Here is a 12865-nt window from a genome sequence, read left to right as displayed (position 1 = left end):
TGAAATATTTTGAAAATTAATTTAATAAGTTAGATAATACTGAAAAATGAAATTAGAAAGTTGCCACTTGGTAAAACTTACCCATGCAAGTGGAGAAAACGTTTTTCGAGAGTTGAGAGAGAGAGAGAGAGGGGGGGGGGGGGGGGGGGGGGGGGGGGGGGTCATTCCAACCTTGTGTAAGCTAAGAGAGAGAGAGAGCGCAGGCTGCCATTGCTATTGCAATAGTTGACAAGCCATTTCCAGCCAGCAGGAAACTCTCCAAGAGTTGGTGACATGCCCAAAAGAGACTACAACATTAGATGACAGCAATTTGAGGATTATTTCAGCTAGCGAACATCATATTCACGGTGTCCCATCAATGGAGACAGCTTTCATAGCTGTCTAGATAAGGTAGCACATCCAAATTTTGTAGATGTCTTTGAACTTCATCCATAATCTATTAGCAAATCCTCTGACCCACTTGATTCTCTCCATGCGAGAAGTCTAGCACACCAGTTTAGCAGTTGGTAAATGGGTTGGCTATGGCAAACATCTTGTTCCCTATGCAAGATGTGGCAAGCCAAAGGAGACACTCAGACACTGCATTTGAGATTTCCATAGTGCTCACAAGGTACAAAGGAGAGTCCTTAGACTCATGTTTCACGGGCCTGCAAAGTCTATGATTGTCACATGGGGAATGGTTGCTTGGGTCATGAATAGAGGCCCAACATGCGGATATCAAGATGTACCTGGATGTCATGCTTTCCTTGTCTCGTGGCAGCTTATGAGCAGGATTGCCACACCACATTTTCACAACCAGTGTCAACACAAGGGCAACTGCTACAGATGGAAGATCACAGCTAGCATCATTGCTTGGTATAACCACTAGATGCAACCAAGCATTAGATCTATTTGACATAACCACTGCAGAGACTCTCTCCAAGATTGTCCATATTCTCTGCGAGAGACGGAAGAGCAGCAGCTTGGAGACAACAGGAGGAGGAGAGACGATTTTCTCAGGACCTAGGATTATCACACATTCTTTCACTGTCAGCCACATATGATCTGGCACTAAAAACATCCCCACTGGTTATTCATTCAATCTTTGTAATAGCTTTGGAAGCCCCTTACACAACTGTCATGTACATTGTAGTTTGTCTTGGGATACTTTGTCCGGATAATAGAATTTTTCTTTTCTGTGATTAAAAAAAGACAAAGATGCAGGATAGCAAACACACTCATTAGACTACAAAATCTATGTACCATCAAAAGAATACAATGTGATTCAGAATATGCAATGCTTTGCATTCACAGGCTATTTTCACAGCATCTTTATTTTCAGGACATATTAGGCTACACTCTCTTGGGCATGCCAAAAAAGACATGTTTGACAGCATTGTCAAAAAGTATTACAACAAATCTCACTGCTAAGGAACTCTTGGCCTAAAATTTATGTAAGACTTGTCACAATCATAGAGATAGGACAAAAAAGGGACCTCGTACTTGTCGAATAAGCTCGATGAATTGATCACTAATTATGCCTTCCCCAGAAGTATTGATCCCTGTGCGTGCACGACTAATGCTTCCAACTGCCCTCAAAACTGCAATCTGGTCTTGCCTTCCAGTTAAATTGAGTGTCCATGGCTTTACTCTCGAGTACTTCCTGCAATCATATGAAGATAGACCCTCTATAGAGACAATAACCTCCTTTATGGTTATGAAAACAAACCAAACATCACTTGAGCTATACACCTGTTATCCACAAACGGAAGCTTCTTTTCATCCTTAATCTTCAGCCTTTCTTTCAGCATTTTTTCAACCTACACAGCAGAAATATCCCTTTTCTTAGGTAGTATACACCCTGAGCAGACTGTAAAGATGGTATTGAATTTTGCATAATCGCCAGTGGTCCTTTAAAAACTTGCTATAAAAGACCCCATGTTTGACAGGGTTTTAAATGCTGAAGTTAACCAGAATAGCATAGCATGATATTTTATACGGTTCTAATTTATGAAACAAGCTAAGCAGAGAGATGTTAAGTTTTCTATTGATTTAATAGACTCACACTGACACATTATAATTATCCTCATGAATTTTCACGTAAATGCCGGGAAAGTACACTCAAAGTAATCTGCATGTGTGTATTACATCCTCTTTAAATGTCCTAGCACTTGAGCTGAATATCAGCTCTTAGCTACAGGATGTTCATTTTCAATCCTGGAACTTGAGCTAAATACAAGCCCTTAGCTGAGAGATGTTGTTTTTCATACCAATTTGATAAACTCGCACTCCAACAATTAATTTTCATGAATTCACATGTAATGGTGGCAAAGTCAAGTTGAAGTTATCTGCATGCACGTTTTACATAATCTTGAGACACCCTGACAGTCAAACCTAATAGCTTTTGGACATCTACATCACTGGCATACCTCCTCTAGCGGCAAAAGGTAATGGACTACAGTCTGCTATCTACTCTCAGTTTTGGTCCAGGGTTGAGATAATCAACCTTGTGTAGTTTGCATTCCTCTCAAATTAGTTGCGAAACCTCATCACTGTGTAGATCTATCATGGCAACTTCTTTATAGAGAAAGAAGGAATTAATCATTATCACTAGAAATGAGATGGTGTCAATTTATGAAGATAATCCCATTAACATAGGTGTTACATGCATCTGAATAATGGAAGAGACAATGACCCTCTTTCAGAGCACATGTGCTTGCAGGGAAAGTACCGTCGAAGTCATATGCATGTGCATAATATGTCTGCTCAATGTTAACTTTCATACCAATTTGACAAACTCACACTGAGACATTATATTTTATTAAGTCACACGTAACGCCGGGAAAGTGAAGTGAAAGTTACCTGCATGCGTGTTGTCATAATTTTGGCACAGCTTGAAGTTGCGCTGATAGCTTTTGGACATCTATGTCACTGACATACCTCCTCTAGGCAGCAAAAGGTAATGAACTACAGTCTGCTATCTACTATTCACACTCAGACATTATCTTTTATAAATTCACATGTAATGCTGGCAAAGTCAAGTTGAAGTTATCTGCATGTATGTAATGCATAATGTTGACACATCCTGGCAGTCAAATCTAGTAGCTTTTGGACATCTACATCACTGGCATAACTCCTCTAGCAGCAAAAGGTAATGAAATACAGCCTGCTATCTACACTCAGTAACTTGGTCTGTTGAGATAACCAACCTTGTGTGGTTTGCATTCCTCTCAAATTAGTTGCCAAACCTTACCACTATGTAGATCTATCTTGGCAACCCCCTTTGAGAGAGGAAAAAAATTAGTCACTACCTCCACAGACGAGATGGTGTCAATTTATAAAAATGCACCCCATCAATACAGGTGTTATGTGCATCTGAATAATGAAAGAAATAACCAGCCCTCTAAAATGCATCTGTGCTTGCAGGAAAGTACAGTTGAAGTTATCTGCATGTGTGTGTTACGTCGTCTTGGCACATCCTAGCTTTAGCACTTAAGCTGATTACCAGCTCTTAGCTACAAGATGTTCATTTTCGATCCTGAAACTTGAGCTAAGTATAAGCTCTTCAATGAGAGATACTAATTTTTATATGGATTTAATAAACTCACATTCACACATTATCTTTTATGAATTCACATGTTAATGCTGGCAAAGTAAAGCCAAAGTTATCTGCATGTGTGTATACAGTATAACATACTCTTGACAAATCCTGGCAGTCAAGCCTAATAGCTTTTGGGCATCTACATCACTGACATACCTTCTCTAGCAACAAAAGGTAATGAGCTACATCCTACTATCTACTCTCACTAACTTGGTCTAGTGTTAAGATAACCAGCTTTGTGCAGCCTACATTCCTCTCAAATTAGTTGCCAAACCTCACCACTGCATAGATCTATCTTGGCAACACCCTTTGACAGAGAAAAAATAGTCATTATTTCTAGACACAAGATGGTGTCAATTGATAGAGATGAACCCCATCAAAACAAGTGTTATATGCATCTGAAAAATGAAAGAGACAGCCAACACTCTTTCAGAGCACGTGCAGTGTTGGGTGTAAAGTCCCTTCGTCTTCGTGTATATGGTCATACGGGTGTGAACACACTCTCATTGTACCCTAACATATAAATACATCCTTTCATTCTTTGTATACCATCACAATCTGTTACACCTATCTCTACATTCACTCTCTCTAACTCTCAGTTCTGCTGCTCGTGCCTCCATCTCGCACTCCATTGCGCACTCTCTTCCCTTCAAACTGGTATCAGAGCTTAAGGCTTTGCACGCTTCCCGAGACCACCAAAAGGAGACAAGTAGTTGGCAGCTCACAGGCGACAGTCAAGTCACAAGTGACACTGCAACGTGTGCGGGCAACTTGTTGAGTGGTGACGAACAGTCCAAGCGACAGTCGAGGGACCAAGCGGCAGGTCCAACGTGACAATATGGACGGCAGTGGACCAGACGACGGGCAGATGCCTGTAGCAGGTGGCATGTGGCAGACAACTGGAGTTCATGTCCAGCGTGACGACTGGAACCAGGCGACGACCGAGCGCTAGCAGGTGACTCCATTGCGCAATGACCAGGACCAGGCACCAGCAAGCAACGACCAAGCGACGATAGCCGTCGGGGTAGGGTCAACGGACCCCCCTTTTTCGTCAGTTTCTTTTTCATAAAAAGAAATCAAAATTTTCTTTAATTTCAAAGTTACCCCCTTCCTTTTAACAAGGGTTCACGCGCTGGAAGCACAAAGCTCAGATTTGTGCAGATTTATGCCCAAAAATTTGGGGCTTTTCCAGTTTTAGCATTGTTCATGCATAATTGAGGCATCTACGTCAAAAATTGTAGACATTGTGCGCATTGAAATTGGGGATTTAACCAAATTTAGTGAAATTTTGCTCATTTGAGTAAAATTTCTCGACATTGGACCCATAAAATTTGGGGCTTTTGCTGTATTGGTGAAATTTTGTTCAACTAAGTCAAATTGGCTGACATTCATGCACACTTGGACTCGGAAATTTTGTGCCTTTTGCAAAATTTTGTGAAATTTTGCTAAATTTGCCTAGTTTATGCTCTTGGGAACATGTATTAATGCAATTGGGGCAGATTTGGTAGTGAAATTTTGGGGCTTTTGCTGAAATTTGTGGACTTTGGCAAAGTTGATGCGTGAAATGCACTTCGGGAATATTGCTGAAGCAATCTTGTTGTCATAAGCAAAGCGATTTGAGCATTTTTATCTCCCGCTTGTGCGATTTTGGAGAATTTGCAAAGATTTCTTGGTGTTTTCTGTATCAGAAGTTGATACAAGCACATATGTATGCAGTACACATGTTGGGCGGCTCCCATTGAGTTGATGTATTGCTGATTATTCATATTGCAGCAGTCTTAGTGATCATTTGCAGACTTGGGATTGTTGCAAATGTTTTTTTTTTTTTTTTTTTTTTTTTTTTGTGATATTGCTGAAGTGGGAGTTACCTAGCAGCGATGTATGCATTTAATGTATGCTGAAATTTCAGTTATACTATTGAAAGTCATTCGTTCTACTCCTGTACATGTATTGGACTGAATCTTGCTATTGTTTGCTGAAAATTTGGGCTGAAATCAGCTGAATATTCAGCTCATTTTTGTTGTCATTAATTGCAACATTGAATTTCTGGTATATTGCTGAAAAATGGCTACAAATGCTTCCAGCAACAGTGACACTAAATCCCTCTTTGAAATCAAGAGGTTTGATGGCATCGGCTTTGACTTGTGGAAGGATAGGATACAAGGCATTTTGTTTCTCAAGGACAGTGAAGATGCTCTCTTGGAGACTAAGCCTATAGCTATGATAGATGTGGATTGGGCTAGACTTAACAAGAAGGCCATTGCATACATTAAGATGGCAATGTCTGATGATGTACTTACAAACATCAAGCGTCTTGATACAAGTTATGCTATATGGAAAAAGCTCAAGGATACTTATGAAAATACAACTCCTGTGAATCAAGTGCATCTTATGCGTAAACTTGTGAACATGGAGTTAGATGAGTCTAAGCTAGCATCTGAGCATTTGAGTGCCTTCACAGGGGTTTTGAGTCAATTGCAAGACTCTGGCTTGGTGGCTTTCGATGATAAATTGAAAGCTATTTTCTTATTGATGACTTTGCCTGACAGCTGGGAATCTTTGGTTGTGTCACTTAGCAATAACCTCGCTTTGACTTTTGATGGTGTTAGAGGTTCAATCCTTAATGAAGAAATCAAAAGAAAGTCTAGTGGTGAAAGCAGTGGCTCAACTTACCATGTAAAAGGTAGGTCTAAAAGAGAGGTAATGCAGCTAGTAAAGGCAAAAGCAGAAGCAAAAGCAAGGGCAAACAGCAAGATGTCACATGCTATCAGTGTGGGCGTAAAGGACATAAAAAACCCAATTGCCGATACTTCAAGAAAGAGCAAGAAAGAAAGAAACAACAGAGTAAGAAAAAGAAGGATGATAAGAAAGATGATGACAGCTCTTCCTCAAAAGAAGTTGCAAAGGCAAATGTTGCATCTAGTGTGGTCATTGAAGAGCTTCGTGACACTGAAGAGATACTGATTGTAGCCTCATGTAATGATGCAAATATTATGGCAGTAGCAGGTGATATGCACATCACCAAAAAGAAGGTAATTGATGTCTTACTTTCACCTCATGATGGGCTATCTCAATCATGGATAGTGAACAACGGTGCCTCTTTTTATGTTACCCCCTCTTCGAAGTCATTTTCTGAATACACTGCGGGTTGCCTAGGCAAGGTTTACTTAAGTAATAACTATGCATGTGAGATAGAGGGTGTTGGCACCATTCACTTGGCCCTTGAAAATGGCCAAGAGCTGATTTTGCAAGATGTCAGATTTTTACTTCGCATAAAGAAAAGTCTACTATCAATTAGGCAGCTTGATACTAAAGGGTATTTTACTACCTTTGGTAGTGGATCTTAAAAGGTCCATAAGGGCACTATGCTAATTGTTAAAGGTAGCAAAAGGGGGACTTTATATTACTTGCATTGTAAAGCATTACCTTCTTGGCTGTGGCTGAAGTCCATTCACACATGGAGCTTTGGCACAAAAGACTTGGTCGTATGAGCCAGAAAGACCTTTAGGTTCTCTCTTCTTTAGGGAGATTTGATATAAAAGGCTTTGGTTTCAAATTTTGTAATGATTGCTTATATGAAAAACATGTGAAATCTCCTTATTACTCTAGTGTCGTTAAGAAGTCTAATGCTCTTGACTTAGTACACTCTGATGTGTGCACTATGCCTACTAATTCGTAAAGGGGTGCACACTACTTTGTTACTTTCATTGATGATTTCACTAGAAAGTCATGGGTGTATATACTTAAGAGCAAAAAGGAAGTGTTTAATGCTTTTAAAAAGTTTCATGCTTTTGTAACCACACAGAAAGGGCTTAAGTTGAAAGCCATAAGAACAGATAATGGGGGTGAGTATGTCTCGAATGAATTTAACAAGTTTTGTGAGATGCATGGCATTAAGAGGGAGTTAACAGCCCCTTATAATCCTGCATCAAATGATGTGACTGAAAGATATAATCACACACTTTGTGATAGAGTCGCATGCATGTTGTCCACAACTAATCTCCCACAGCAGTTTTGGGGAGAGGTTCTTAAAACTGCAGTTCATATATGCAATCGCTCTCCCAATCATGCATTGGAAAATAGCATTCCTGAAGAGGTTTGGTCTAGCAAACTTACTTCATATGACCATTTGCGTATCTTTGGTTGTGATGCCTTTGTGCATGTACCTATAGAATAGAGGACCAAACTGGACATGAAATCCATCAAGGGCATCTTCATGGGATATGGAGATGTGAGAGAGATAGGTTATAGAGTTTAGCTTTCTCAGGGCAAGAAGATAGTACGTAGCCGAGACGTAGTATTTAATGAGGCAAAGTTGCTGAAAAATGCTACACATGGTGATCTTGACAAAAAGAATGTCAAATTTCAACATGAACAGCCAACCATTCAACAGCCATTAGCTGAAAGTTCTATCCCTTTTGATGCTGAAAATGAGCAGCAACCTATTGTGCTACAGCCAGAAGATCATGGACAGCAAGTTGATGCACAGGATAAAATAGGACAGCAAAAAGAACATGCTGAAAACACGTTACAGCAGCAAGAAAATACTAAAAATCAGCCACCAACTGATGGTGTGCAAATACCTCAGGATGTAGGCCCATTGTCTGATAATACAGATCATTGGGTAAGAAGGTCTACACGTGTCAAAAGGCAGCCGTAGAGGCTTCAGCCATCTTTGGACTGCATTTTGTTGATTGATGAGGGTGAGCCTCAAACATTTAAAGAGGCACAGTCATGTGAAAACAAGAGAAAGTCGGAGCTTGCTATGCAGGAAGAGAAGAAGTCTCTATATGCAAATAACACATGGAAGCTTGTACCTTTGCCCAAGGATAGGAAAGCTATTCCTAATAAATGGGTTTACAAAGTGAAATGTATTGATGGGAAACCCAAGTACAAGGCATGGCTCGTTGCTAAGGGCTATACACAGAAGGAAGGCATAGACTTCCAGGAGGTCTTTTCACCAATGGTGAAGAAGACTACGCTCTGTGTTTTGTTTGCTCTCACTGCATCCTTGGATTTAGAGTTGAATCAAATGGATGTGAAGACTACTTTTCTTCAAAGTGACTTGGATGAAGAGATACACATGAAGCAGCCAAAAGGATTTGCCATTCTAAGAAAAGAGCATTTGGTTTGTAAGCTGAAACGCAGCTTATATGGGCTGAAACAAGCCCCTAGACAATGGTACAAAAAATTTAACACATTTATCCTCAGTCATGGATATAAACACAATCATGCAGATCACTCCTTATACACTAAAAAGGCTGATGATGGAAGCCTTATTATGCTAGTTTTATATGTGGATGACATGTTGATTGTAGGACAGCATAAGAATACTTTGAATGCTCTTGAAAGGTAGCTGAGTTCAGCCTTCTCCATGAAAATTTTGGGGACAGTTGAACACATTTTGGGCATGCGCATTAAAAGAGACAAAGGGCAGCGTTTGTTATTTCCCTCACAAGACAAGTACATCAGCAAAGTACTTGACAAGTTTAATATGGCTGATGTTAAGCCTCTTGGTGGCCTTTACCACCACATACAAAGCTTAACAAATCTGATTTCCCTAAGGATGATGCAACTGCTAGTGCCATGAAGGGTATACCTTATGCATCAGCTTGTGGATCTTTGATGTATGCCATGATTGCAACTCACCCTGACATTGCTCATGCAGTGGGAGTTGTTAGTAGATTCATGTCTAACCCTAGCAAGCCACATTGGGAAGCCATGAAATGTATCTTCAGAATCCAGATACTTGAAAGGTACACAAGAAAAGTGTATATGCTATGGAAAGGGTACACTAGAGTTGCAGGGATTTTGTGATTCGGACATGGCAAGAGATCTTGACACTAGGAAATCTACCAGTGGGTATGTTTTTGCTTTGGCTGGTGGGGCTATTTCTTGGTGTTCAAGATTGCAGAAATTTGTGGCACTGAGTACTATAGAAGCTGAATATATTTCAGCCACAAAAGCTTCTAAGGAAGCTATTTGGCTTGGCCATTTGGTCAAGGATTTTGGTCTTTCTTCACGTCAAGGATTTGGTTGTGATAGCCATAGTGCAGTATGTCTGGCTAAGAATGCCATGTTCCATGCATATACCAAACACATAGATGTTCGGTATCACTTCATTCGACAGGTCTTGGATGATGGTCTTGTCACACTGACTAACATCAAAACCCAAGATAACCCTGTAGATGTTCTCACTAAGTGTCTCGCAAAGGCTCAACATGAGCATTGCATTCGTTTAGTGGGAGTTGGTTAGCTTAAAGGTATCACTTCGGGCCTTTAAGTGGGAGGTTGTTGGGTGTAAAGTCCCTTCGTCTTCATGTTTATAGTCATACAAGTGTGAACACACCCTTATTGTACCCTGACATATAAATACATTCTTTCATTCTTTGTGTACCATCACAATCTGGTACACATATCTCTGCGTTCACTCTCTCTAACTCTCAGCTCTGTTGCTCGCACCTCCATCTCGCACTTTGCTGCGCACTCTCTTCCCTTCATGCGGTCCACACTGATGTCACTGCATCAACAGCTATCCAGACCTGCCAAGCCTGCAAAAACATAGCTATTTCAAGCCTGATGACCGCTCCAAACTGCTGAGTTTTTCCAATCTAAAGTCCATGCTACTGCCCTGCAACTTTGAGAGTGTGTCCATTAAGGCGTGGAGGTGACCCATGGCTTTGGAGGTATCCTTGCGAATGGAAGAGACCTTGGAATTGAGGTCTCCCCAATGGATCATCTGACAGCCTCCTTGGAAGATTGCAGAGGATGATGATATTGATTCTATTGGTTTGTGAGCCTTGGGTACAAAGTGCGATTCATTTGGACAAAGCCTATGAGTATGAAGGAGCTATTATGTCTCAAGGAGAGAATAGCTTTGTCTTTATGGTGCCTAAGGTGATGCCCTTGCCTAGGAGTTTTCCTCCTAGAGTCATTGACATCAGTTCATATTCGAGTGAGCTGTATTGTGGGCATGCCCTTATATACTATATTTGATTGATCGTGGCTTAAGACTGTCGTGTTGTACCCAATATCGAGATATAAGGAGGTGGTTTTTTCAATTCCACACTAGCATCAACCTTTTCTAGTCACGTATTAAGCTGTGAAGTGGGGTGTCTATCTAGTGATCTGAAGCTGCTTGCAAGTTCTAGTGCTTTGGGGTTGTCCTTTGAATCTTGTTTCTTTTCAGCACCGCAACATGATGGTTATATCCTCATGTCTTCTCTACCATGGGCTCTACTAAGGTGCCTGAAGGGTGAAACTTAAATGTTCTAAGACAACTCTAGGGTGAAGTCAAAACAAGGAATGCCTTACACGAGCTGTTCATGTCTCTCCCGTTTCCTGTTTCATACTCATGAGTGATCCCTTTGGGAATAACCTCAACAATGCCCACCATCATTAGTTTTCCAATGTTCTGTGCAACTCATTAAGGGTCGGCAATATTATCCAGGAAGTACAGTAAAAGCGCGCCTAAAATATTTGATGCCCAAGGAAAGCTCACCTAGGAATTTCCTCCCAAAGGGAATGACTTGAGACTTAAGAGTATGCCAATATAGAAGTAAAGGCTTGCTCCTTTTACACATGGACATTCTAAGAGCTTATAATGTCCTGCAAGCCCTAGGACCTGGCCCTCCAATGGATCCTGGATTTGATTACATTTTTTAAGACAATAAGGCCACATGATATTATTTATGCAAGGAAAGCCATTACAATCTAGCTATGCCAAGCTTTGTTAATTTAGATATTAAGGCTATCCCTCTGATTGCAGGACCTTACCAGCACCAAACAAAACAACATTAACCACGATCCTTTACATCTGCCCCACAGAAGGGAAGTCCTACACTTGGTTCACAGAAGTTAGCCCTTATTCTGCTAACTTGGTCCCTAAAATAGGATTTGCTCAGGTTCTCTGCTTCTATTCCTCATAACCTCTGACCTGGAATCCACCAATTGATAGGGTCCATCCATCCATAGGATGACATTATAGAGGTTCTATCCACCCATTTTCAGTTCAGTCTGATTCCTAAGACACGGAAACCAGAGTTTTAGCTATGTTATGAAATAAAAAATGCATTATTTGCAAAAACACTTACCTAGATTTGAAATCATAAGCTTGGTAAGTCTTGAAATCATAAGCTTGGTAAGTCTTGAAATCATAAGTTTGGCTTTGGGACCATTTGATGTAGCCAAAGGCGTAAAATTCCTTGGAGACCAGGGAAGGGAATAAACATTGTACCACACAGTAAAGCAACAATCAGGTTTATCAAAGCAGGAACTCCTCCTCAAACAAGCCCCCATAATACATTTACAGAAATGGAACAAGCTAGTTTTCCCTTTAAGCTGCATATTTGATATAAAACAAGACATTAACAAACTGGTCATCCAAAATGAAATTATTGTCACACCACCTCATCCCAGTGCTTAATGCTGCATGTAGAAGGTAGAAAATTCAGATTAACAACCTCATCATCATATTTGATATCAGTGATCCACCCTGCTTCCTTTAACTTCGCTACCTCAAAAATGCCTTCGTCAAGAAGGTTTTGCACATCTTCTTTGTTCTTTCCTGTTTTGAAAGTGCAAATTGATCATTGAACAATCTATAAGATCTTCATGCACAGCCCCATGTTTATTCAACTAGCAAACATACAAGCAATAACTAAAAGAAGAGGAACCCTAAGTATTTCATACCATTCAGCATTGCAACCTCTTCAAGCCAGTTATAGTATATGTCATCCAATAATGCAGTTAACATTTCCCTGTTGGCTTCAGACATATCCTTTCGAGATATTAGATCACCAGCACTTTTATATTTTCCTATGCGTTGAACTTCAGGTTCTACACCAATCTTCTCAAGAACACCTGTAAAAGATAAATACTAGCATAATTTACCAAAAAAGTTAACAAAAAAACTGTTATGGGCCTCCAATACTGTAGAAGATAGTGATAGCTTGGAAGGGATAAAGGTACAACACAACTTTGAAGGTTTGGCAAATTTCAAATTATAGAAGCCTAGGAGGGATTAACAATGGTTAAAATATATAAACCCACCTATATTGTGCAACTGAGGTATTCTAGATGGTTAAAAATGCATGCCCATTTTTTAACAAATAGACCTATCGCGGCAGGTGAAGCTTTCACAACTGTTTGATAACCAAACAACAAATGACTTACTCTTGCAGTAAAAGCTGATGAGGCAGCGGCGTAATCAGGTCAAAGGTTCTGAGTTTTTGCCATCATATGAGATGCCTCACCTTGAGACATGAGACATCTCCTCTAAGCATT

At 40.3% G+C, this 12865-nt stretch overlaps 1 protein-coding gene across 1 annotated transcript in view; it reads right to left on the bottom strand.

The window, feature by feature from the left end:
- The window catches only part of SPPA (signal peptide peptidase), a 111445-nt gene that overhangs the window by 39899 nt on the left and 58681 nt on the right, over positions 1-12865 (bottom strand). Inside the window, exons 5-8 of the mRNA XM_087684853.1 lie at positions 12272-12442; positions 12043-12146; positions 1732-1799; positions 1476-1642 (exon numbers count right to left, since the gene is read on the bottom strand). Coding sequence (XP_087540979.1) covers positions 1476-1642; positions 1732-1799; positions 12043-12146; positions 12272-12442 — 510 coding nt within the window. The remainder of the gene's footprint in view (positions 1-1475; positions 1643-1731; positions 1800-12042; positions 12147-12271; positions 12443-12865) is intronic.

This window comes from Lygodium microphyllum, chromosome 9, assembly GCF_053477565.2.
Source record: "Lygodium microphyllum isolate KBCC chromosome 9, Lygodium_microphyllum_v1.1.10, whole genome shotgun sequence".
Classification (NCBI taxonomy): Eukaryota; Viridiplantae; Streptophyta; class Polypodiopsida; order Schizaeales; family Lygodiaceae; genus Lygodium; species Lygodium microphyllum.
Note: the sequence above shows the minus strand (reverse complement) of the source record. Positions and strands in the feature narration are given on the sequence as shown.